The sequence below is a fragment of the Sycon ciliatum genome, chromosome 2 (assembly GCF_964019385.1).
Source record: "Sycon ciliatum chromosome 2, ocSycCili1.1, whole genome shotgun sequence".
In the NCBI taxonomy this organism is placed as follows: Eukaryota; Metazoa; Porifera; class Calcarea; order Leucosolenida; family Sycettidae; genus Sycon; species Sycon ciliatum.
Window position 1 is genome coordinate 6,414,501 of NC_088644.1, and position 23,172 is coordinate 6,437,672.

The 23,172-nt window shown below is 50.1% G+C and overlaps 1 protein-coding gene across 1 annotated transcript; it reads right to left on the reverse strand.

Annotated features, from left to right (window-relative positions):
* Positions 1–706: 706 nt before the first annotated feature.
* Positions 707–22,885, reverse strand: LOC135808428 (furin-like protease kpc-1). The gene is made up of 13 exons (XM_065321616.1): positions 22,452–22,885; positions 20,129–20,233; positions 18,533–18,757; positions 17,398–17,479; positions 17,006–17,043; positions 11,013–11,083; positions 10,458–10,543; positions 9,652–9,824; positions 6,403–6,460; positions 5,665–5,825; positions 4,849–4,949; positions 3,882–4,118; positions 707–1,449 (listed from the first exon to the last, which is right to left on the reverse strand). The coding sequence occupies exons 1-13, from the start codon at positions 22,680–22,682 to the stop codon at positions 903–905; spliced, it is 2,115 nt and encodes a 704-aa protein (XP_065177688.1). The 5' UTR covers positions 22,683–22,885; the 3' UTR covers positions 707–902.
* Between the last annotated feature and the right edge of the window lie 287 nt (positions 22,886–23,172).

Sequence of the window (23,172 nt, forward strand, 5' to 3'; positions counted from 1 at the left end):
CTTAGAGCCAGTCAGGCACACGGCACACTGAGACGGGCTGGCACAGCGCTCACAGAGCGGGCCGCACGCCACGCACGAGCCGGCCTCTTCCGAGTAGATCTGGCCGTTGGTGCACTGCACCTGCACCACGCACCGGCCGCCCTGGACACTATAGCCGGGGCTGCAGCTCTTGCAACCATGACCATCACTGCCACACTCCCAGCAGTTCTTAGTAGTAGTAGTAGTAGTAGTAGTTTTTATTATTTTACTAGGGGAGTCCCAACAGGCTGCTGCCTTTTTACTGGGAACCCTAGGTGAAGTTTAACCATATTAATGAACAGAGCAAGAGTGTCGGCCTGTCGACAGTCAGCTGGAAGGGAGTTCCACCTGCCTGCCGCCAGAAAAGAAATAGAGCGCATGCCATACTGCGTATAAACGAGTGGGAGAACTAAGGCTCTTTGTGCCTTGCCCCGGGTGCATGCCTGGTGACCAGGTGCAGTTGCCCGAAGCTGGTACAAAGACTGAAGAAGAGGACTAGCAAGATGCTGGGCCAAGCAGCGGTACACAAAAACATAGAGCTTGGGGCTAATACGCTGTTCCAAAGAATAGAGGTGATATAAGCGAAGAACTAGTTCAGTGGGCGTGGTACGATCGAGTCCAAACACTCTCTTCATTGCTATGTGACTAACGGTCACAATCCTATTGTACAGAGTTGTGCTTAAATCCTATTGTACAGAGTTGTGCTTAAACAATGTAGGTAAGCATTACTGGCATAGTCTAGGGTAGACTGAATAATAGACAAGTAGAATGTTCGCTTTGCATCATTTGTTAAATTTCTACGGCCATGTCGGAAAGCAGCAACTTTAGCAAAAACCGAGTTACACAATTTATGGACCTGTGGCTGGAAGGTGAGATGCTCGTCTTCAGCAGTTCTTCATGGCACACTTGCGACATGTGATCTCCTGCTTGTAGAAGCCAGGCGGGCAGCTGTCATACGGCACACAGTCAAACGCGTTGTCGTCCAGGAACACGGTCATCTCCTGACAGCTGTGGCAGTCCTTGGAGGACAAGCCCACACAGCCGTCATGGCACTGGGTATGACAATCGGACATCTCCGGTAGGCGGGTGAACGCAGGCGCGTCGTACGTACCGTGAATCTCCAGCTGGATGCTGGTGACTTTGACGTTGGCCTGCGCGTCCACGGTGAACTTCCACTGGCCGTGCGGATTCTCCCCCCAGCTGCGCACGGTCAGGAAACGCCAATTGTCAAATCCCGTGGTGTGAAAGTCCTTACGACGGTACGGTAGCAGTTCAGAGTACGTGCCCTGCGGTGATGTCAGGCCAAACTTAAGTCCACCACGTCGACTGCCGCCCACGCTGATGATAGCAATGACGTTTTCGGCGTAGCGCACCTCGTTTGCCGTGCCCTGGCAGGCCCTCGCCTCTATGGTGAACGTGCCGGGCTTGGTCCTGGTGTGTGCGTGGGTGGGTACAATGCAACCCAGACGTGCACACACAAATAAACACACATGCACACACGTGCACACACAGACAGACATGCACACACATGCACACAAATAAACACACGCGCGCGCAAACACACGCGCGCGCGCGCGCACACACACCACAACCCAGGACAAGAGAACATTAGTGAAAACAACAAGGAAATTCCAAAATGTTTTAGCTATCATTAACACACTGATGTAGATACCCCCACTGACATTGGACAGTCTAACACACAAACGTGGCCATGTCTATAAACCAAACCGGATATCTGTCCAACCAGGCCTGGTCTTTTCACCTAGACATTGCCCAATGGATAAAAGAACAGTTCATATTGAGAGCGTGTTGTTTGGGTTATTGAAGCTCGCACTTTCCTGCCACTTGATGCAGTGCACAGTGGCTTGTACAACAGTACTCGCAGGTAACCTATGACTTCACTTTTCGCAAGCCGACAATAATTGATTTGTGTTTCGCCCAGAGCAAGCACAGCATGGTGGACTTTATGTTCTTACTCAAAGCAAGAACATGACACCGGTATGGATTCAGAACATGCACGGGCCATTCCTCACTTATACTATAATCCCAGTGTAGACATGAACAGGGTACTTGCTAGGTGCACTGGTCAACAAATATTCGGCGCATACTTATTTTCGGCCTGGTCATGCATGTTTGGCCGAAAAATTTGTTGCGGCCGAAATTTTGTTTTGCAAGATTCAGTGTGACAGTGTATACAGGCGGCAGCAGTACAGGCCGAAAATCTGATGCGGCCGAAATGTGTTTTAGCCCTGGGAGGCCGAAATGTGTTTTAGCCCTGGGAGGCCGAAATGTGTTTTAGCCCTGGGAGGCCGAAATGTGTTTTAGCCCTGGGAGGCCGAAATGTGTTTTAGCCCTGGGAAGCCGAAATGTGTTTTAGCCCTGGGAAGCCGAAATGTGTTTTAGCCCTGGGAAGCCGAAATGTGTTTTAGCCCTGGGAAGCCGAAATGTGTTTTAGCCCTGGGAGGCCGAAATGTTTTTTAGCCCTGGGAAGCCGAAATGTGTTTTAGCCCTGGGAAGCCGAAATGTGTTTTAGCCCTGGGAAGCCGAAATGTGTTTTAGCCCTGGGAGGCCGAAATGTGTTTTAGCCCTGGGAAGCCGAAATGTGTTTTAGCCCTGGGAGGCCGAAATGTGTTTTAGCCCTGGGAGGCCGAAATGTGTTTTAGCCCTGGGAGGCCGAAATGTGTTTTAGCCCTGGGAGGCCGAAATGTGTTTTAGCCCTGGGAGGCCGAAATGTGTTTTTGCCCTGGGAGGCCGAAATGTGTTTTAGCCCTGGGAGGCCGAAATGTGTTTTAGCCCTGGGAGGCCGAAATGTGTTTTAGCCCTGGGAGGCCGAAATGTGTTTTAGCCCTGGGAGGCCGAAATGTGTTTTAGCCCTGGGAGGCCGAAATGTGTTTTAGCCCTGGGAGGCCGAAATGTGTTTTAGCCCTGGGAGGCCGAAATGTGTTTTAGCCCTGGGAGGCCGAAATGTGTTTTAGCCCTGGGAGGCCGAAATGTGTTTTAGCCCTGGGAGGCCGAAATGTGTTTTAGCCCTGGGAGGCCGAAATGTGTTTTAGCCCTGGGAGGCCGAAATGTGTTTTAGCCCTGGGAGGCCGAAATGTGTTTTAGCCCTGGGAGGCCGAAATGTGTTTTAGCCCTGGGAGGCCGAAATGTGTTTTAGCCCTGGGAGGCCGAAAGTTGAATGGGCCGAACATTTTCAGACTTACAGTATAGGAAGTGCAAGAGGAACTGACACAGGCACATCTTGTAACAGGTGCACTACTTCGAAGTACTCCGATCCCGTGCAACTCCAGCTCTTTAATTTAAGATCCAGTGAGGAGCAGTGGTGTGGAGCCCTCGAGCTGACACATTTTACTGCGGGTTTCGTAATTTCGAATTCAGAATAATAATGTTCTGAAGAGAGACAGTTGTTCTTAGTCCATACCACTGCACTATGTGCGTCTACTAGTCACCAGTGACTCTGAGCTCCACTGATGAGATCCAACAACAGTCAACACAGCTACAGTGCTGCTCAATGAAATCCAGTCGCGAGAGTCAAGTTTGCGCCGTGCACCTTTTCGCAGCCCAGTGTTTGCAGGTCTAGGGCTGCGCAACGCCCGGCGTGGCATACTTGAGAAACTCAACTGGATTTCATTGTTCAGTACTGAACGTGCAGCTGTAAAGAGAATGAGATGATGATGATGAGTCTGCACTTGAACTATGAATTTAGACTTTGGCTCCGTGCTTTAGAGTAAAACCGCTCATGTTCAAAGTGAGCCAGCGATGGATTAGTTGCATCACCAGCACATGCACTGTTGCAGTTGCTAACCCTCCTAGTACGCACACACAGTGACCACAGTAAGTGACCATCACTATAACATACTTACTGGTCAATATTCGTAGTGTGTTCCAGGCATGAGCGCATGTCCGGTACACGTCTCCAGTGTCTGGCTAGGTTCACCATGGCCGCAGTGTGCATGAGACCAAAGCCAAACTCATGACTGTGCGTGTGACCCGCCGCGTTGCGTGTCCAGATGTTGGGCTGGTAGTTGACGGCGTCCGGCGGGTGCGGCTGCGACGTGAGTACTACGATGTGCTGCACGTCACGCCATGTTAGCTTGGGACTGCACATAGTGGTGGTGATGGTGGCCAGGACATAGCACATACACATACACACACACACACACACACACAGCACATAGCAGAGAAAGCAGAACAATAATGAGCCACAGCAGATACGATGCAATAGCATCTTGGAGAGCAAACGCAACAGAATTCGTCACCACTGAAACATCGGAGACAGACACACAGATGAAGAGAAAGTTGAGAATGCTGTTGGTAAGCCATCTCCAGAAATAAGGATGGTCTGGTATCAGGCAACAAGCACCTCACGGACAGGAGCAACATTCAACTGCAAGACAGCAAATGATTGAGACCTACGCAAATACAGGTTCAATACTGCTCAATGACATACCGATCAAGTGAGAGTGAATTGCGCCCTGTACCAGCAGAACATGGCGTGTTTCCAGGTCTAGGGCTACACAACGTCCCGTGTGGCATTTACTCACTGCTGGATCAGATTTCATTGAGCAGCAGTGTACAGTCAACTTTGCTTATAACGACACTCTGCGGGGCATCAGAAAAGTGCCCTTATTCGCGAAGTGTCCTTATACCCGAAGTCTCATTATATGTATTACAGTTAGATGGGACTTTGCTCTGGGCATGGAAATTCTGTCGTTATTCGCGAATTGTCGTTATATTCGCCGTCGTTATTAGCGAAGTTGACTGTAGTTATGACCTGACCGATACGGAACAACAAACAAACAACAACAGCACGACCGTATGATAACTTACTTAGCTTCCAAGACCAGAGCCAGAAGTCCAGCAGCCATGGGTGCAGCGGCAGATGTGCCGGTGTGGGCTGACGTACAGCCATCGTTTAAATCTACCGTCACCTGAGCACAACAGTGCACACACACACGCGCACACACACACACGCACACACACACACATGTACACATGTACACAGGACAGCAAACCGTGATGAGTACATACGACAGCCGTTGTGTGCATCAAGGAGTCGTTCTCGTAACATCTACATAGGCCATACGGAAGACTTTACAGGGGACTGGAACTTGAAACGATGCGGAGGTGAAACCCCCTCATCGTTTCAAGTTCCAGTTACCTTTGGGGTATGCCGGCCGATTTACACACATACACTCGCATAATGGTATCCCTGGTTGGGAGCACGCTTGTGGCCCCCGCAGGTCTAGGTCTCAATCAAGATCATGGCTTGCATAGACCACAGCAAACGTAGGAATTCTGAATCGGGGGTGGAAACAAAAAACTTTATCTTGGGGGTACTATGGTCTTGTTTCCACTCCATGGTGGACAGTGCAGCATGTAACGCATCAGAAGAGTACCGTACTGGGATAGCATAGTCAATAAGCAACATTGGGCAACATCCAATGGTGCAAGCAACAGTACCAGCTGGCAATTTATACAAGCATACATGAATCTGCATACTCTCGCACACACACACACACACACAGCAGATACACACACACAGCAGATACACACACACACAGCACACACAAACACCCACACACCCACACACCTACACACACACACACACGTGTACAAGTACACACACACAGCAGACACACTTACAATTTTCCTTTCTCCCTGTGACTTCTTTCCACTACTGTATGTACTGGCCAGAGTACTTGAGCAATGTTCAGAATACCAGGGTGATGCACCATGTTCCGACATGGCACTCACACTGATAGAGTAGATTGTGTTTGTGTAGCCATCACAACCACAACTATCACCTGAATATAGGCATCAGCACAAACAACACGTCGCACATGCAGACACACACACACACACAAGACACACACACACACACACACACACACACACACACAAGAGACACACAACATGTTTGCTGCGACAAATGGAACCGTGGTGCACTCTCCTACTATCCTGCATGTATTGTCACCACCTGTCCTTGCTTTATCCACGGCCAGCTCTCCGTAAATGACATCCCGCCAGCAGCAGTAAGTTGTTTGTTTTTATTTTACTTCACAAGATACACAGGCATTTCTTTTTTTCTGTTTTTATTTGTTTTGTTTTTCTGCCTTACCAGCTATAAAGCATACAGCTAGACTCTCACTAAAACATGAACAAGTCATCCGTAGCAGCAGCAGCAACGACACTGGCATCACAAGTATTACAACAAGCCTGGAGATGCACAGCCCAGGCAAGGTGAATACTAAAGAAGAACTGATCTCCGCAGCAAACACAACAACTCTGCTACACATGTATTAACAAGGGCAGATTTCACCTGCTGCCAGTTACAATACCAGTACTCAAAACTGTCAAAAGAATTAGGGAAACACCACGAACCTTTCGATCCGCCATTGCCAGATGCCCAGACAAAGATGGACCCTAAGCCTCCACGTCCCTACAGACAACAAACAGACACAGTGGAAGCAGGACAGAATCCAGTGCAATACTCATTGGTTTGGCAAACATACACGCTGTTGTGTTTCGCTCTACGTGATTTCTCGACAACTGCTAATCATGCTGTGTTACGATGAAGACGCATCCACCGTTCCAAGAGTGTGTACAGCAGCTTAGATTTCCACACGTTACAGGGAAGGTGCATGCAATGCTCAATCTCACTTTTTATTCCACGAGTCTATCCTCCCCCCCCCCCCCCCCCCCCGCGTAAATGCACATATGCATCCCATAAACACGTTCCCGTACATATGCACATACACATTCCTGCACACATACTGTACAACCAGAACATTTCGTCGGTCAATAATTTCGCCCAACTCCAAAGAAAGGGATTTCGTCCGGTTGAAAATTTAGTCTCTGGACCATATTAAAGAGTGAATTGAAAAGCAGGACAAAATCGACATTAGTCCAACATTTGATTAAAGGGGAAAAAGGGGGAAAAAAGGGGGAAGGTCACTGTGCCTGCAGGGTACAACTTACTAGCCTGTTTGACCTTTTTTGGGTGCAGTCCTGTCACTCGAGTTGAACCTTGGTGTGAAAGTTGTCGCCTGCTGGCGTGGTGACCAGGTGATTTGGGCACCCAGGAGCACGTGACCGCTTGTTCAACCATGTTCGATTGGGAATAAAGGAGGAGCGCTGCATCGCAGCCTTTTCGGACCAAACCAGTCGACTCAGCGTCCAAAAGACTACAACATATGGGCCAATCGCGGTCATCCGTGCTTTTATAAGAACGAAATGGCGCTTTAAGTGACATTTTGCATACAAATCCCCATCTAGTAGGGCACAGTCACCCAGTTTCGGTGGAAGTGCGCGAGTTCGATTGGGATTCAAGTAGGAAGGGAGCGTCTCAGCTTCCTCGGACCACGACCATTCGACTCAGCACCCCGAAGACTACAACTGGTGAAATTTTAATTTTGCCTTAACTTCCCCTTTAAGTCCAAACGTTCTTTGGACGAAAAAGACGAAATTAAATTCCAGACGAATATTTCTGCTTATACAGTACCGTATTTTCCGGAATATCCCGTCCGCCCTTTTCCATTCACCCTTTCTCGCTCTCCCTTCCCCTTCCTTGTGAGATGGGATGTATTCCTTTACCCCTATCCCTAGTCTCTCTCTCCCTCTCCCTCTCCCTCTCCCCATCCCCCTTTTCGACGACTGCTAGATGTACCTAGTTGCGCTGGACACGCGTCAACCGCATCTGCAGACGCTTTTAAAACTGTGCAACCACCTGGATTGCCACATGAAGGCAATTGTCGATCTCACTTTTTCATCTCCTTTCAAGAAGAAAGCATGGCGAATCCAGTAGACGAGTGGGACGCTGTACTGATGGTACTCAGTGTTGCCACATCATTATAGCCAAATATCAGTAGGATAAAAAACAAAATGCATCATCCGGGGGCTTCGCCCCCGGACCCCCTCCTCTATATAGTGACCTCAATACCCACACACGCGCGCGCACGGCACTGATAAGAAAAAATAAACTTTTTTGCATGAGACTCAGGCTGCGTTTGCCGATTTTTCCCGAGACAGATGATGATTTCGCTTAGCCCCTTAGGAGAGAGCTATGGAAACACGCGTAATGAGCAGTAAGAGCCAAAAATCTGGATCATGACTTCTAAACCACGCATAAGGTCGAACTTGGACACTTTCATGGCTGTTGTCGGCAGGAGAAGGTCAATTGTCGGCAGGTCATGACATGCCTCAAAAATCGGCAGGCTACTGACATGTCGGCAGGTGTGGCAACACAGGGTACTGGAAGCTGTTTTGTTGGACGGCATGGACGGTGATATCGAGCTGGCTCATGGCCTCATCCAGCTGCTGACTGAGCTGAACGAGGAGGAGGAAGAACGTCCTGAGCGGCATCGGTTTGATTCGAATGACCCCAAGTGGACGGCAGAACACTGGAGAACATCATTTCGTTTTGCTAAACAAGATATGGATCGCCTGTGCGCAGCTCTCCAAATGCCACAGGAAATGAGGAGTTCCTGCAGGAAGAAACGGTCGGGGTTCGACGGGTTTTGCCTTGTGTTGTACCGTCTTGCATACCCCTGTCGCCTCTCGACTTTAGAGGATGTATATGGCCGTCCAAAGAGTGAACTCTCTGTTATGTTCAACTTCACTGTAAAGTATATTTCTGAGACTTGGGGCGAGTTGCTACACAACCTTAGCACTCCATGGTTGACACCAGAGAGAGGGGAGGAGTATGCCAGGAATATGCACAGAAAGGATGCGCCGCCAACAAAAGTCTGGGGGTTTATAGGCGGCACCGTTCGACCCATGCGCCGGCCCAATCAAGGACAGTGGCTGTTTTATAATGGCCACAAGCGTGTACACGTTTCAAAGTTCCAGTCGGCGGTCACCCTGACTGGCATGATCGCCAACCTGTATGGCCCAGTAAACGGCTGGCACCGTGACATGTTCTTGCTGGCGGAATCTGGTTTACTGGAGCAACGGGAAGAGCGCATGCACCGTCCAAAACTCCCCACTGGGCTCATCACCTATCTCTAGTCTGTATGTTGATGTGGAGTAACCCTTGCCAGCCGTTCTGATAGGGCCGTTTAGAGGTGCCCACCTCACTGCAGAGGAGAACAGGTTTAACTCGAGACCGAGCCAGGCACGAGTTGCTGTGGAGTGGGAGTTTGGTAAACTTCTACAACAGTTTGCTTTCGTCGATTGCAAAAAACCCTCCAGGTTCTTTTGATGCCCATCGGCACAATGTCCACCGTGCGTGCATTGCTGGCCAATTGCCACAAGTGTCTGCACGGCAGTCAGACAGCAACGTTCTTCAGCTCTGAAGATCCTGTGCAAGCTCCCACCCTGGAGTGGAGGAGTACTTGCACTTTTACAAGTGAATCTATGCACATGAACGTACACGTACATACCACCCCCCCCCCCCCCCACACACACACACAGAGCGCTTCCCTACAGAAACCAGGAGAGAGATTAACGTGTAGAAGTTGCCCTCCTCGTTTCCCTGCGCGTGCGACATACGAATTTTCATACATAATTATGTACAGCGACCCCCCCCCCCCCACACACACAATATTTGTCATGCCGGATGAAGTAATCTCATTTCAATTATGGGCTCCATGCCAAACAAACCAAACCACGTTTATCCACGGGGAGACCTACTTTTTCAGTGCCCTGCTTGAACGCAGCCTGTGCTAAGCGTGCTGGACCATCCACAGTTTGCCCATCATCGTCCGGTCCCCAGCTACTGCTGTAGATATCGATATGCTGCGGGTGAAAGCTCAGCGAGTGGCCCTCCACTATGTCCGTCACTGGGCCGTCCATCATACGAACACCTGGACGATGACCAGCACAAAACAACAACACAACAGTACTGTCGGGTAGCGCCGAAAAACGACCAGGCTAGAATTTCAGCAAGCACAGCATACCAATGTACATGTATACCCGGTGACTCACACTACCGTGCATAGACTGTAGTACATGGCAATAAGAACGGTCTTGGCTAGGAGGCTGACCTCCCCCAGTTCTTAGGAGACCGACAGTATTGTAGCAGCCCCCGCACAGTCATGGTGTGAGCAAGAACACATGGAAGTAATGGGCGGGTTTGATTACACACGATTCAGACCCTTCTGGAACTTCCCATCATGCATACACGCAGATTTCTCCGTCAGAATCCAAGGAATTCAATTCGGCCCGTTCCGAAGTGAAGGTAGAAGTTCTAATTCTCCTGCCAGGATTTACGCATTAGGCGTGCATGTACGCGTTGTTGACACCAAGGGTGCCTGTTGCACGTGTGGGCAATCATCGGATTTCAGTGCCCACGACAGTACATATTTAGTCATGGGACAAAGATGTGAAACAGAATGCAGTACAAGATACCAATCTACAAGGGCACCTGTACTACCTACAGGCAACAGTAACCAATGGTTACAAGATGGAAGTAGAGGGCAAAGGAGTAAGCCACTCACCACCGATGGAGCTGTTGTATGCTGCACCAACCACACAGACGTCATTCAAACCTGCAGATGCCTCGCCAGCACAGCGAGTTCCGTGCCTGTTCGACAACGGGATAGAACCACCGTGAGCGCATGCACGCACATACACACGCGTGTGCGCAAACACACACACACACACAAACACGCGCGCGCACACACACACACACACACACACACACACACACACACACACACAAACACACACAAACACACACGCACGCACAAACATACTCAAACACACACGCACGCACAAACACACACACACACACACACGCATTATTACCAATACCCTTCCGTACACAACGGAGTATGTGGTCAGAATGGCATCATTATAAGTTTATAACGGCGCATAAAGATATATTTCAGGAAGGCAGGTGGAAAGGAGAATGTCCCTGAGCAGCTATCACGTTCATTCCCTACAACAGCAACAAGAGGTTCCTTCGGTGTACTGAAAATAGTTCATCTATTACGGTTTCGGAAATACGGCAGATCTCACATACATCGAAACACAACATGTGCTACACTCACTTGTTCTCATACGATGGTCGTGGCATAGGGTCTGGATCGTTGTCGTTGTAGTCGTAACTTGCCTCTGGATCCTGCAATGACGGGGGGGGGGGGGGCACACACATGCACATACACACGCACATGCACGCACACACACACACACACACACACACACACACACACACACACATACACACACACACAAGTACGTAGTGGATAAGATATCGAAAGCACTAAAGAATGATCATTTAGCAAGTTAGCAAGCACATACGGTACAACTTACTACAGGTGCTGGCAGGTTTCGCAATCCCACAACAGCATACTGTAAGTCGACAAATTTCCGGCACATTCAAATTTCGGCCTCCCACGGCTAAAACACATTTTGGCCTAGCACGGCTAAAACACATTTTGGCCTCCCACGGCTAAAACACATTTTGGCCTCCCACGGCTAAAACACATTTTGGCCTCCCACGGCTAAAACACATTTTGGCCTCCCACGGCTAATGGTGTACTAGCTGTGCTAGTACTTGTTAGCAACAATCCGAACTAGCGCACACACTGCACTGCATTGCTTTGTACTGCATTCAAGACTGACGTCATGCGCTTTGTTTTGCTGCGTAATCACAAATGGCACCGGCCAGCCCATTTTGCGGAAAAGAAAAACAAATCTTGCTTGCCCTGTTGTGCTCTTCCAGACAACGGATCGTGCTTCAGCAGTGTTTCTTTTCCTTTCGTAGCTTTGCTGCCAGCCCGAGTGTCACCTCGACACTGTATTTCTTCAGTATGTCTGACCTAACTGTCGACACTGTCAAGGCAATGCCTTGCCAAGCCCCCGCGGCGAGCCTTCTCAGCGCGGCTTGAATCCGAAAGGAAACTTAGTAAAAGTATTTTACAGGACCGTTTGCTGGCACAACTAGCCCTTGGTAGTGAGGTCTGCTCCGGCCAGGAGAACCAGCAACATGACAGTGCGGACACGGCTCGCGAGCCCAGAAGCGTTAAGCCCGACTTGCACCAATGCCTCCTCCGCCAGCTCAGGTGACGCGGGCTCAACATGGGATCTGCGCTCCCGTAGATCTACGTGACGAGGTGTAGTCGGCTTTGTCGGCCGCCATTTTATTATTATCGGAGAGCATTGTGCCGCTCCTCACCCAAGGCCAAGGCAATGCGGCTGCTGCCGCCACTACGCCAGGCCAAGCCCTTGTAACCCACCCGATCAGCCACCTGCACCAGCTGTGCCCAAGGCTGTGCAAGAACGTATCTTGCGAGGGGAGTTCGTAGATTTTTCAAGTTGGTTGCCTGAAATTCTTGCACACTTCCGGCCCAACATTCCGGCTGGTGCACAGCCCGAATAACGATAGCCAGCTAAATATCGTTGAGTCGGATGACCGTACGCGAAGCAGGTGCGTCGCAAGGTTCACGATAATTATACATGTAACTACCCGGCTCGAGGCATGGACCACATACATGTCTGTTATCACGGCTGCTGCCCTACACCGCACTGCTGAACTGCTGAACTGATTGCGTACCAGCAGTTGATCCTGACTGCTAACCGCCAGTTCTTCCCAAGCGCGTGGCTAGAGTACGACCGCCAGCTGCGGCTGCTCGTGGCCCAGTAACCAGGCACGAAGATGTTGGACACCATCGACGTGAACCTATGGCAGATAGCTGTCACAGGCCATGCACACCCAAAATGCGCTCAATGTAAGACGGCCCATCCAGGGGCGGTTTGTGTCCTTTTCGTCCCCAAGCCAGCAGCATTTACCTCCAGTGGTCGCAACCATACCAGCGACAGCCAAGAAATCTGCCGCAACTTCAATGGAGGTCGCTGTTCTTCGTCGTCGTGCCGCTTCTCCCACACCTGCAGCCAGTGTGGCAAGGACCACCCATGCATCATGTGCAACCAGCAGCAGCGCGGAGCCAATCGGCCACCCCGCCGCTCCTAGCAGAATGGCTACTGAATAGCTTGACTCGGTACGTAGCTTCTTTCCTATACACTCTGCAGACACCACACTGCTAGCTGACCACTTTGCCCGCCTGTTACGTAACCACTCATATCAATAATGCGTTGCGTATGTTCTCCATGGGCTGCGCCGTGGCTTTACTCTTGGATCTGCCGGCCAACACGACATTTCGGTTTTCTCTAATAATCTACCCTTGGCTTTCACTCACTCGGCATTTATATCCGAGCAATTAGCTGCTTCCTGCGCCCGCAGCGAGACCACAGGCCCATTTCCGTCACCTCCATTTCAGTTCATGCGCCGCTCTGGTATTGGTGCCATCCCCAAAAAGAACGGCAAGCTGCGAATGATCCACCATCTGTCTAGTCCGGAAGGCACCGGCGCGAACGACAGCATTCCTGCCGAGCCGCTCTCTCTGCACTACGCGAGCATTGACAACGCGATCAACATCATCATGTCATGCCCACAGCCTGTGTATTTGTCCAAGCTCGATGTACGCAGTGCATTTCGGCAGATCCCAGTCCGCCGTCAGGACTTCGCTGGGAAGGCTCCTACTACTACGAGCGCTTTCTGCCTTTCGGCCTCCGCTCCAGCCCAGCCGTCTTTGACTCAGTAGCCACAGCAGTCAACTGGATCATGCAGCACGATTTTGCTATAGATCACCGGCTTCATTACCTCGATGACTTTCTCGATATCTCCACTGGTTTGGCTGCAGCCAACCAGCAACTCACCACCCCCCTCCGGGCATTCACGTATCTCGGCACTCCTCTTTGCTCCATCCCAGCTCGAGGGCCATCACCATCATTGACCTTGGTATTTTCCTAGACTGCGGCTACCAGAGGACAAGCTGTCCGAGATCCGTGCGCCACTCATGGCTACTATCAGCGAGCGCAGCATCGGCCAGCGTCAACTCGAGTCCCTCCTGGGGAAGCTCACTTTTGCTGCCCGAGTCATCGTTCCTGGACACACATTCATGCGTGAACTATGATCAGCGTGCCCTGAACTGTATCTGTGTATGCGAGTGCGGTGCATAAAGCCCACCTTGAGAATGGGTTTGCCGGCCCCTTAGTAGATGCGTGGCTTCTGGAGAGGGTGTTGAAGGGCATCCAGCGATGCCATGGTACGGCTGTACTCACCCCTCGCCTTCCTATAACTATGCCAATCCTACGACACCTCACGGATGCACGCCGGAAAAGTAGTATCCTGAATGGCCATGACAAGCTGCTCTACCAAGCCGCCATGCTGCTTCTTTGGATTTCTTCGGTGTGCTGAATTCACTAATGGCATCACACGGGGCTGTACTAGCTCCCCTGGTGACGGACGCTTGCAACTCTTCCTGCTTTCATCCAAGACGGACCCATTCGGTAAAGGCGTTACTAGTGACATTGGCCCGTCTGTACCGCCGTACTGCCCGGTCCGTGCCATTGTTAGCTACCCATTTGTCACTCGTCGCGAGGGACCAGAGCAACTCTTGTTCGTACTCTCGAACAGACAGCAGCTGACCAGGCAGTCATTCACAGTAACAGTATGGTCTCTTGTCGCTGCGGCCGGTGTACCATCCCAGTCGAACTACTCCGGGCATTCGGTCTACATTGGTGCAGCCACCACCGCTGCTATGGCTAGTGCCCCGACTCCTTCTTCCGAGTGGCAGGTCAGTGGAAAGAGCGATGCGTGTCTATGCTACATCCGGACTACAACAAGCGCTAAGCGCCAGCTATCGTCCCGGCTTGCTGCCGTGCCATGGATGCCATGATCCCCAACTCGGGTGAGTAATGAGCTACTGAACTCTAGCTGCGCAATGCTTGCCTGTGCTGACATAAATTGACCCTTGCTGTGCGTCAATAGTGCTTAGCTAACGGAGTGCTGGTTTCATGGGTCCACTCTCACAACTGGTGTTATCTAGCTATTTGCTGCGGCTCTGCCTTGCGCTATATTACATCCATTTAGCATTGCAGCTCTACGTTGAGCTAACAGCAGCTCTACTTTGAGCTAACAGCAGCTCTACTTTGAGCTAACAGCAGCTCTACTTTGAGCTAACAGCAGCTCTACTTTGAGCTAACCGCAGCTCTACTTTGAGCTAACAGCAGCTCTACTTTGAGCTAACCGCAGCTCTACTTTGAGCTAACCGCAGCTCTACTTTGAGCTAACAGCAGCTCTACTTTGAGCTAACAGCAGCTCTACCTTGAGCTAACAGCAGCTCTACTTTGAGCTAACAGCAGCTCTACTTTGAGCTAACCGCAGCTCTACTTTGAGCTAACCGCAGCTCTACTTTGAGCTAACAGCAGCTCTACTTTGAGCTAACCGCAGCTCTACTTTGAGCTAACAGCAGCTCTGCTCTGAGCTAACAGCAGCTCTGCTCTGAGCTAACACCAGCTCTACTTTGAGCTTCAAACCAGTTGTTTCGAAACCAGCACTCCTCAATCCAAAGATGCCTCTTTGTTGACTTGTTTGTGTGAGGGATGGGGCTAATGGTGTACTAGCTGTGCTAGTACTTGTTAGCAACAATCCGAACTAGCGCACACACTGCACTGCATTGCTTTGTACTGCATTCAAGACTGACGTCATGCGCTTTGTTTTGCTGCGTAATCACAAATGGCACCAGCCCATTTTGCGGAAAAGAAAAACAAATCTTGCTTGCCCTGTTGTGCTCTTCCAGACAACGGATCGTGCTTCAGCAGTGTTTCTTTTCCCACCATCCCTCCCTATCCAACTTATTCACACCATCATAATTATCGTACCCACTAATCGGGTCCACTCTCACAACTGGTGTTATCTAGCTATTTGCTGCGGCTCTGCCTTGCGCTATATTACATCCATTTAGCATTGCAGCTCTACGTTGAGCTAACAGCAGCTCTACTTTGAGCTAACAGCAGCTCTACTTTGAGCTAACAGCAGCTCCACTTTGAGCTAACAGCAGCTCTACTTTGAGCTAACCGCAGCTCTACTTTGAGCTAACAGCAGCTCTACTTTGAGCTAACCGCAGCTCTACTTTGAGCTAACCGCAGCTCTACTTTGAGCTAACAGCAGCTCTACTTTGAGCTAACAGCAGCTCTACCTTGAGCTAACAGCAGCTCTACTTTGAGCTAACAGCAGCTCTACTTTGAGCTAACCGCAGCTCTACTTTGAGCTAACCGCAGCTCTACTTTGAGCTAACAGCAGCTCTACTTTGAGCTAACCGCAGCTCTACTTTGAGCTAACAGCAGCTCTACTTTGAGCTAACAGCAGCTCTGCTCTGAGCTAACAGCAGCTCTGCTCTGAGCTAACACCAGCTCTACTTTGAGCTTCAAACCAGTTGTTTCGAAACCAGCACTTCTCAATCCAAAGATGCCTCTTTGTTGACTTGTTTGTGTGAGGGATGGGGCTAAAACACATTTTGGCCTCCCACGGCTAAAACACATTTTGGCCTCCCACGGCTAAAACACATTTTGGCCTCCCACGGCTAAAACACATTTTGGCCTCCCACGGCTAAAACACATTTCGGCCTCCCACGGCTAAAACACATTTCGGCCTCCCAGGGCTAAAACACATTTCGGCCTCCCACAGCTAAAACACATTTCGGCCTCCCAGGGCTAAAACACATTTCGGCCTCCCAGGGCTAAAACACATTTCGGCCTCCCAGGGCTAAAACACATTTCGGCCTCCCAGGGCTAAAACACATTTCGGCCTCCCAGGGCTAAAACACATTTCGGCCTCCACGGCTAAAACACATTTCGGCTGCAGCAATTTTCGGCCCGTACTGCTGCTGCCTATATACACCGTCACACTGAACCTTGCAAAACAAAATTTCCGCTGCAACAAATTTTCGGCCCAATACGATCAGGCCGAAAATAGCCGAAAATAAATATGCGCCGAATACGTGTGGACTGACAGTCGTTATTCGAGATGCAGTGCCACAGCACATGCAGTGCCACAAGTGCCACAGCACATGCAGTGCCACAGCACATGCAGTGCCACAGCACATGCAGTGCCACAGCACATGCAGTGCCACAGCACATGCAGTGCCACAGCACATGCAGCACATGCAGGCTGCAGTACTCACACAGTGCACACACTTACGTATTGATTCTTCAAGTCAGGATGCGTGTATTCAATGCCTGAACACGAGAACACATGGGCACACACACGCGCGCGCGCGCACACACACACACACGCACAGGAAGATAAAAACACGCGAACATACACAAACATCATGTCAGCACACGACGACCACTCGAGCTGGGAGGGAACAAAAAACCTGGGGGCTCGATGGCATAGAAATAGTTGATACTGGGTGATAGCCGAGGTAAGCCATGCACAGTACACCCATGCATTGGAGAACACCCAAGGTTAGAAGATCAAGTAGTTAGTACAGCAATGGATGCACTTTTCCACTGTGTGTGCCTAATCACACAGACGCTGGGTATGAGCGACGTCAACAATTTACGGCAACACAGAGAAAACCAGCGTACCGTCGTCGAGGATGCTAATGACAACACCACGCCCCGTGTAGCCACGGCGCCACACTGGCATAGGTTCCTGATAGCGACGAAACTGTCAACCACAAACAAGAGCCAAAACAGAACACAGGATACATTGGAGCAGACCAGGAGCTGAATAAGGCAACATGCAACAGACAAAACAGCTACCTTTTCATCTTTGTCTTCACGTGCTTTCACCAGCAGATGATGAGTTGAACAAAAAATTAAAGAGAGGTTCTGCAAAACGAAAAAGCGTACAAATGTTCGCCCTGCGTCAAGAAGGAAACTTCGCACTTAACTTTCGCAACTTCTGACGCGAAACTTGCAGGGAATGCGAAAAGAACTTTTGTGAGAAGGTTCGTGAGATCGGGCCAACGGGTTCACGGCGTACGTGCACTTGGGCGTGTGCAAACGTCCGATGCAAACATTCGCACACATTCCCGTAAGGCCCGTCGCGACACCAACGTGTTACTTCTAGGGCTGAGTCGGGTAGCATTTTCTTCGGGTATCGGGTCCGGGTAGTTTTCCACGGGTAGCACGGGTACCCGATCGGGTAATGTTTCCATGGCAAGACCACAATGCACACCGGCCCCTTCCCTTGCGCTTTGGGTAGACATGCGTGAATTATTTGTACACGTGCACTGTACATGATGTCATCTGTGACTTCGGGTTCTCGGGTACTATTCGGTACCCGACTACCCGAGGTCCTCACGGGTAGCACGGGTACCCGACTACCCGTGCACACCAGTAGTTGCTTCGTGCGCATTTTCGTTTTGCAGAACCTCTCTATGGACTCATTACGGCGGCTGGAATGGAACAACTTTTTGCAGGCCACTTTGACTGCTTGCTGCCATCCTAGTCACCACTGGTCAGTCCAAGCGTGGAACTTCAATCTTACTGGGGCCACCGTCATCGCCGGCTTCTTCATCATCTCTCTCCCCCTCCCGCAGCAATGCCCGGAGCCTCTCGCAAAACAGCGACCACAGTTACAGTATACAGTTCATAGCATACATGTTATGTACCACGCAGAGCGGAGGGCATCACATCACTCGAGCACGAAAATCAGGGGTTGGATTTCAGTTACCAGCAGTGCAGAATGTCATGGCTTTACTACGGCGGTACTCACATGGTACCACATCTGACTCCACATTGGGTCGCGAGGGTCATGGTACGGTTGCCCGTGGAGAGTGGCGTTCGCCGACAGCGGGACATCACGCTTCGGCAAGCCCCGTCTCCGTCTGCCGGGATGCTGTTGGTGGTGACGGTGATGGAGATGACGTGGAGCATGCTCCTGCGACGCTGTGCTTCGCTTTGACCGCTTCAACACCTTCTGCTGTTCGGCCCACCGCACCTGCAGCACAATGAGGACAAACCGAGCGAAGAACACAAAGGAATGATTGTACAGATCACAGACACAAATACACACGGAAACTCTTCAGAAGTGAGACCAAGCACAATGAACTTCCGACATTCACACAGTGCGTTACTAGCTAAACCACACTCATTACTGTCTCCAGCACAGTACTCAGCCAGGGCTAACAAAACTAGTTACCTGTTCACAGCTTGCATTCATGTAGCTATCTTGCTAGTTCCGATTTCTGAAGCAATGAGTGTTCAGTGCATGAATGAGTACTCTGATTTATTCCAGGTAAAAAAATAGGAGAAATGAAAAATTTATAACATCCCTATTCTTTTTTTGCCTAGGTCATCAAGGTGGTAGACGGTGTTGTATTACCCTCGAATGCAAAGAGAAAGTTGACTCTCGCTAGGCAAAAAGGCATAGCGTAGGGCCCTGAGCTTCCAAGCTCTCTCGTTTCAAGTACGATTATTCCCAAAAAACCGAGCGAGTGATCGAATGTTCGCTATAATGGTTTCACCCCTAGTTGACAAAACCAGGGAGTCGGGTCTATACGACTCCCTGACAAAACTAACAAAGATAATTAGATGACTACACGAATGCAAGCTGTGAACAGGTAACGGTGCATGCACGCACAGAGGTGAATTGCTCGCTTACCCCGGGGGCAATATGTATAGTGCCTCCGGGGCAAAGAGGACGAGCGGGGAAACCCTAACTGAACAAGCAGACCAAACTAACTTCCCTAGATACATGTCTATCACTGCTAGGAACGAGTGCCAGTCAAGCATCAGAACATGTATGCATGCTGAAAGGACACCGAGCATGGCATAGATGTTTATGAGCATGTGCACTATTAACACATACAGTCAACTTCGCGTATAACGACACTCGGCGGGGCATCAGAAAAGTGTCCTTATTCGCGAAGTGTCGTTATACCCGAAGTCCCATTATATGTATTACAGTAGGATGGGACTTTGCTCTGGGCATGGAAATTCTGTCGTTATTCGCGAATTGTCGTTATATCCGCAGTCGTTATTAGTGAAGTTGACTGTACACGAGCACATACAATAGTACATGAGCACATGCATACAACAGCACATACCTGAGCAAGCAAGTACACGAGCACATACATGTACATGTACACACACTTGAGATGTACATGAGCATGCATGCACAGTGATGCACAGACCAGTTACAGAGAATAGTAGTGCCACAGTGTGGCCTGGCATGCAACGTTCACCACTCGGCTTTTAAGGACGTGAACGGGACACGGTGTCGGAGAGCATTCAGGACTGACTTGGATCACTACCCCCCCCCCCCCCCCCCCACACACACACACACATGTACACATGCAGCCGAACAAACCTCAGTATGTCCATGCAGAACTGATGTCTTCTCGTGCGCATGTTCATGATGAACTTCTGGGTGATGCGGGTGAGCAAACGTATGGAAGTCATCCAACGTACCCACCTGGTGGTGAGAAACATACCGGGGAAAGAGTGCGCACGCACGCACGCACGCACACACACACACACACACACACACACACACACACACACGCACACACACGCACGCACACACACGCAAACACACACACACACGCATGCACGCACACACACACACATACATACACAAACACACCACACACACGCACGCACACACATAGAGTAAGAGGCTGAATTAGCAATGGAGAAATGCAGCATTAGAGACAGCAATACGAGAGCTTGTAACACAGATCACCGGCATACCCAGCTCACTCTCAGGCTCAATGTTAACAAACTACACATCCTAGAACTTCTTTCCAGTACTCTAGGGCTGAAGTTGGATGACAAGGCAATAGTGGAACATGGAAACTTGGAAAGTATGGGCTGTTTCCCCCTGCTCCCCCCCCCCCCTCATACAATTTCCCCTCACCATACAATTTTTCTGGCTAGAACCCTGTAAACATCTTGTGTACTTCAGATGGCAGGAAGTGCAAGCTCCAATGTCGAGAGCAACTAAGTTCTTTTACTTGGAGGTAGGAGTACTACTCCCGAAGACACACCATCTGAGTGCGTCCAGTAAGATATGTTCTCAAGTGGAAAATTAACGCTATTTCAAAATTCTCATCAATGAGAACTGAACATACATTGTACAGGTACAGCTGTATGCTGTCTGTAATCCAATATGGGCATGGCCAAAGCTGTATGCTGTCTAGAATACAGTATGGGTATAGTCAAAGCTGTATCCAGGATGGGCATGGGTTAACGCTGTCCGCACCCCCAACTGTTGGCGCGGGTCCAACTCAGTGACATCCGGCGGCACTTCAGGATTGACATTCCATAAGGCATGTTAGCAGCATGCAATGTCCTCACCCTACTGTCTGTGCACGTGTCAATGGGAGGCATGCAATGTCCTCACCCTACTGTCTGTGCACGTGTCAATGGGAGGCATGCAATGTCCTCACCCTACTGTCTGTGCACGTGTCAATGGGAGGCATGCAATGTCCTCACCCTACTGTCTGTGCACGTGTCAATGGGAGGCATGCAATGTCCTCACCCTACTGTCTGTGCACGTGCCAATGGGAGGCATGCAATGTCCTCACCCTACTGTCTGTGCACGTGCCAATGGGAGGCATGTACTGTAAGTCTACAAATTCTCAGCACGTTCAAACGTTGGTCTCCTAGGGCTAAAACACATTTCGGCCGCATTAAAATTTCAGCCTGTACTGCTGCTACCTGTATACATGTATACTGTCACACTGAACCTTGCTGCAAGTTGATGTCACTTCTCTGCGGTTGACGTCACAGTATAAGAATTAGCAGAGAAGTAGTGTTCTCTGTCCACCCGGGAACGGGTACGAGGGAGCACGGTGTGGGATAAAAGGAGGTGACGAGTGCAGGGTCGGCCTCTTTTGTCTTTGTGCGGAGAGTTGAGTGAGAGTGCCCACCCACCCACCCCAGTAATCATCATGTAATTTCATACATCATCGCTTTGATTATTCTAGTGATTTGATTATTCTAGAGATTCTATTCTTTTATCTTTGTGCTGTGGTGGCCCCCACTGGCAGTGTTCACGTGTTCAATAGTGGTGTACACGTATGAGTGAGTGTGCGGATGTGTGCGCAACGAGTGAGTGCAGGGTGGACAGAGAACAAAACAAAACTTCGGCTGCAACAAGTTTTCGGCCAAAAAATGCCCAGGCTGAAAATAGGCGAAAATTAATATGCGCCGAATATTTGTTGACTTACAATACGTCCATGTGGCTGTGTACACACGAGTTTTCAACATGGGCTGAAACTCAGTGCAAGTACGCAAGTAAGGACGACAGTACCAGTATGTCTTCTAGATTCCAACTCTCTTCCTTAGGTGTCTGGTTGGTATTTAAAACCTTCGACACTGGTCAATTGAAAATCGGAAATCCTTTTTAACGTTAGAAGGTGTACACCACACTGGTAGTGCGGATGTCTGTGAGGGGTCGAAAGCCTCATGTTAATGCATCAAAATCCTCGTGTAAACACAGCCTGAACTTACGCAACATGACCTTTACTAAATGGTTGCTACTAGTACAGTACAGGAACAAGTACACGCACATACAGGTACACACACACACACACACACACACACACACACACAAGCACGCACACACGTGCGTGCTTGTGTGTGTGTGATTGAGCACGCAGACAACGCCAACGGCAGCGCTTTCTTACCTTGGACAGATAGGTGAAGCCAGTTTCCCTTGCCACTCGGCGCGCACCTTCCTCCCCTCCCTGCACCTCCACTGCCCATTGATTTAGGTAATGATGAGCTGGGTGAGAATTAGGCTCAGAAGCATCCGAGTTACCCACTGCTTCGTCACGCCGTTCCGCCAGCACGACACAGCACGCCACCAACAAACATGTGCACGCTATCCATAGTCGAGCCCAGAATACTGGACTCATAATGTACTGTCTGCAATTTCCCGAGTTCTCCCTCTCGCCTCCACCAACTCCATTCAAAATTCAGCGAACAAAGAAGCAGGCGATGTCCTTCCTCGAACAATCACTTGATGCTCACCTGCACTCTCGCTACACTATCTCCAGGGAATACTCGCGATGCCAAGCTCCTAAAGTAACGACTTACGTAGATCTACTGGGCAGCAAGATTCAACAATAGTGTCGTGACCCGAGGTCGACGACGCACAGCCATCCTAGCAACCGTTACCTGGCAGACGAGGGCCTAGCCAGCACCAGCTGACAAGCGCTCAGCTGACTGACGGGTACGAGTCGCGCCTGCACCGCATGTGCACAGTACGGTAACTAATTACTTACCGCATTTTTTCTATTCACTACATCATTACTACTCATTACATCACTACTACTCACTACATCATTAGACATTACTACTACGTAGCCTTTATCATTGTTTATACGCTGTACATAATCATACAAC

What these genes read in the sequence shown, in the direction of transcription:
- LOC135808428 (XM_065321616.1), bottom strand. Translation starts at nt 22,682, where the DNA reads ATGAGTCCAGTATTCTGGGCTCGACTATGGATAGCGTGCACATGTTTG. An exon ending in TCAAGCAGGGCACTGAAAAA is followed by an intron (nt 6,461 to 9,651) that starts GTAGGTCTCCCC and finishes TGTTGTCTGTAG; the next exon opens with GGACGTGGAGGCTTAGGGTC. An exon ending in GCTCTGGTCTTGGAAGCTAA is followed by an intron (nt 4,119 to 4,848) that starts GTAAGTTATCAT and finishes CACTATGTGCAG; the next exon opens with TCCCAAGCTAACATGGCGTG.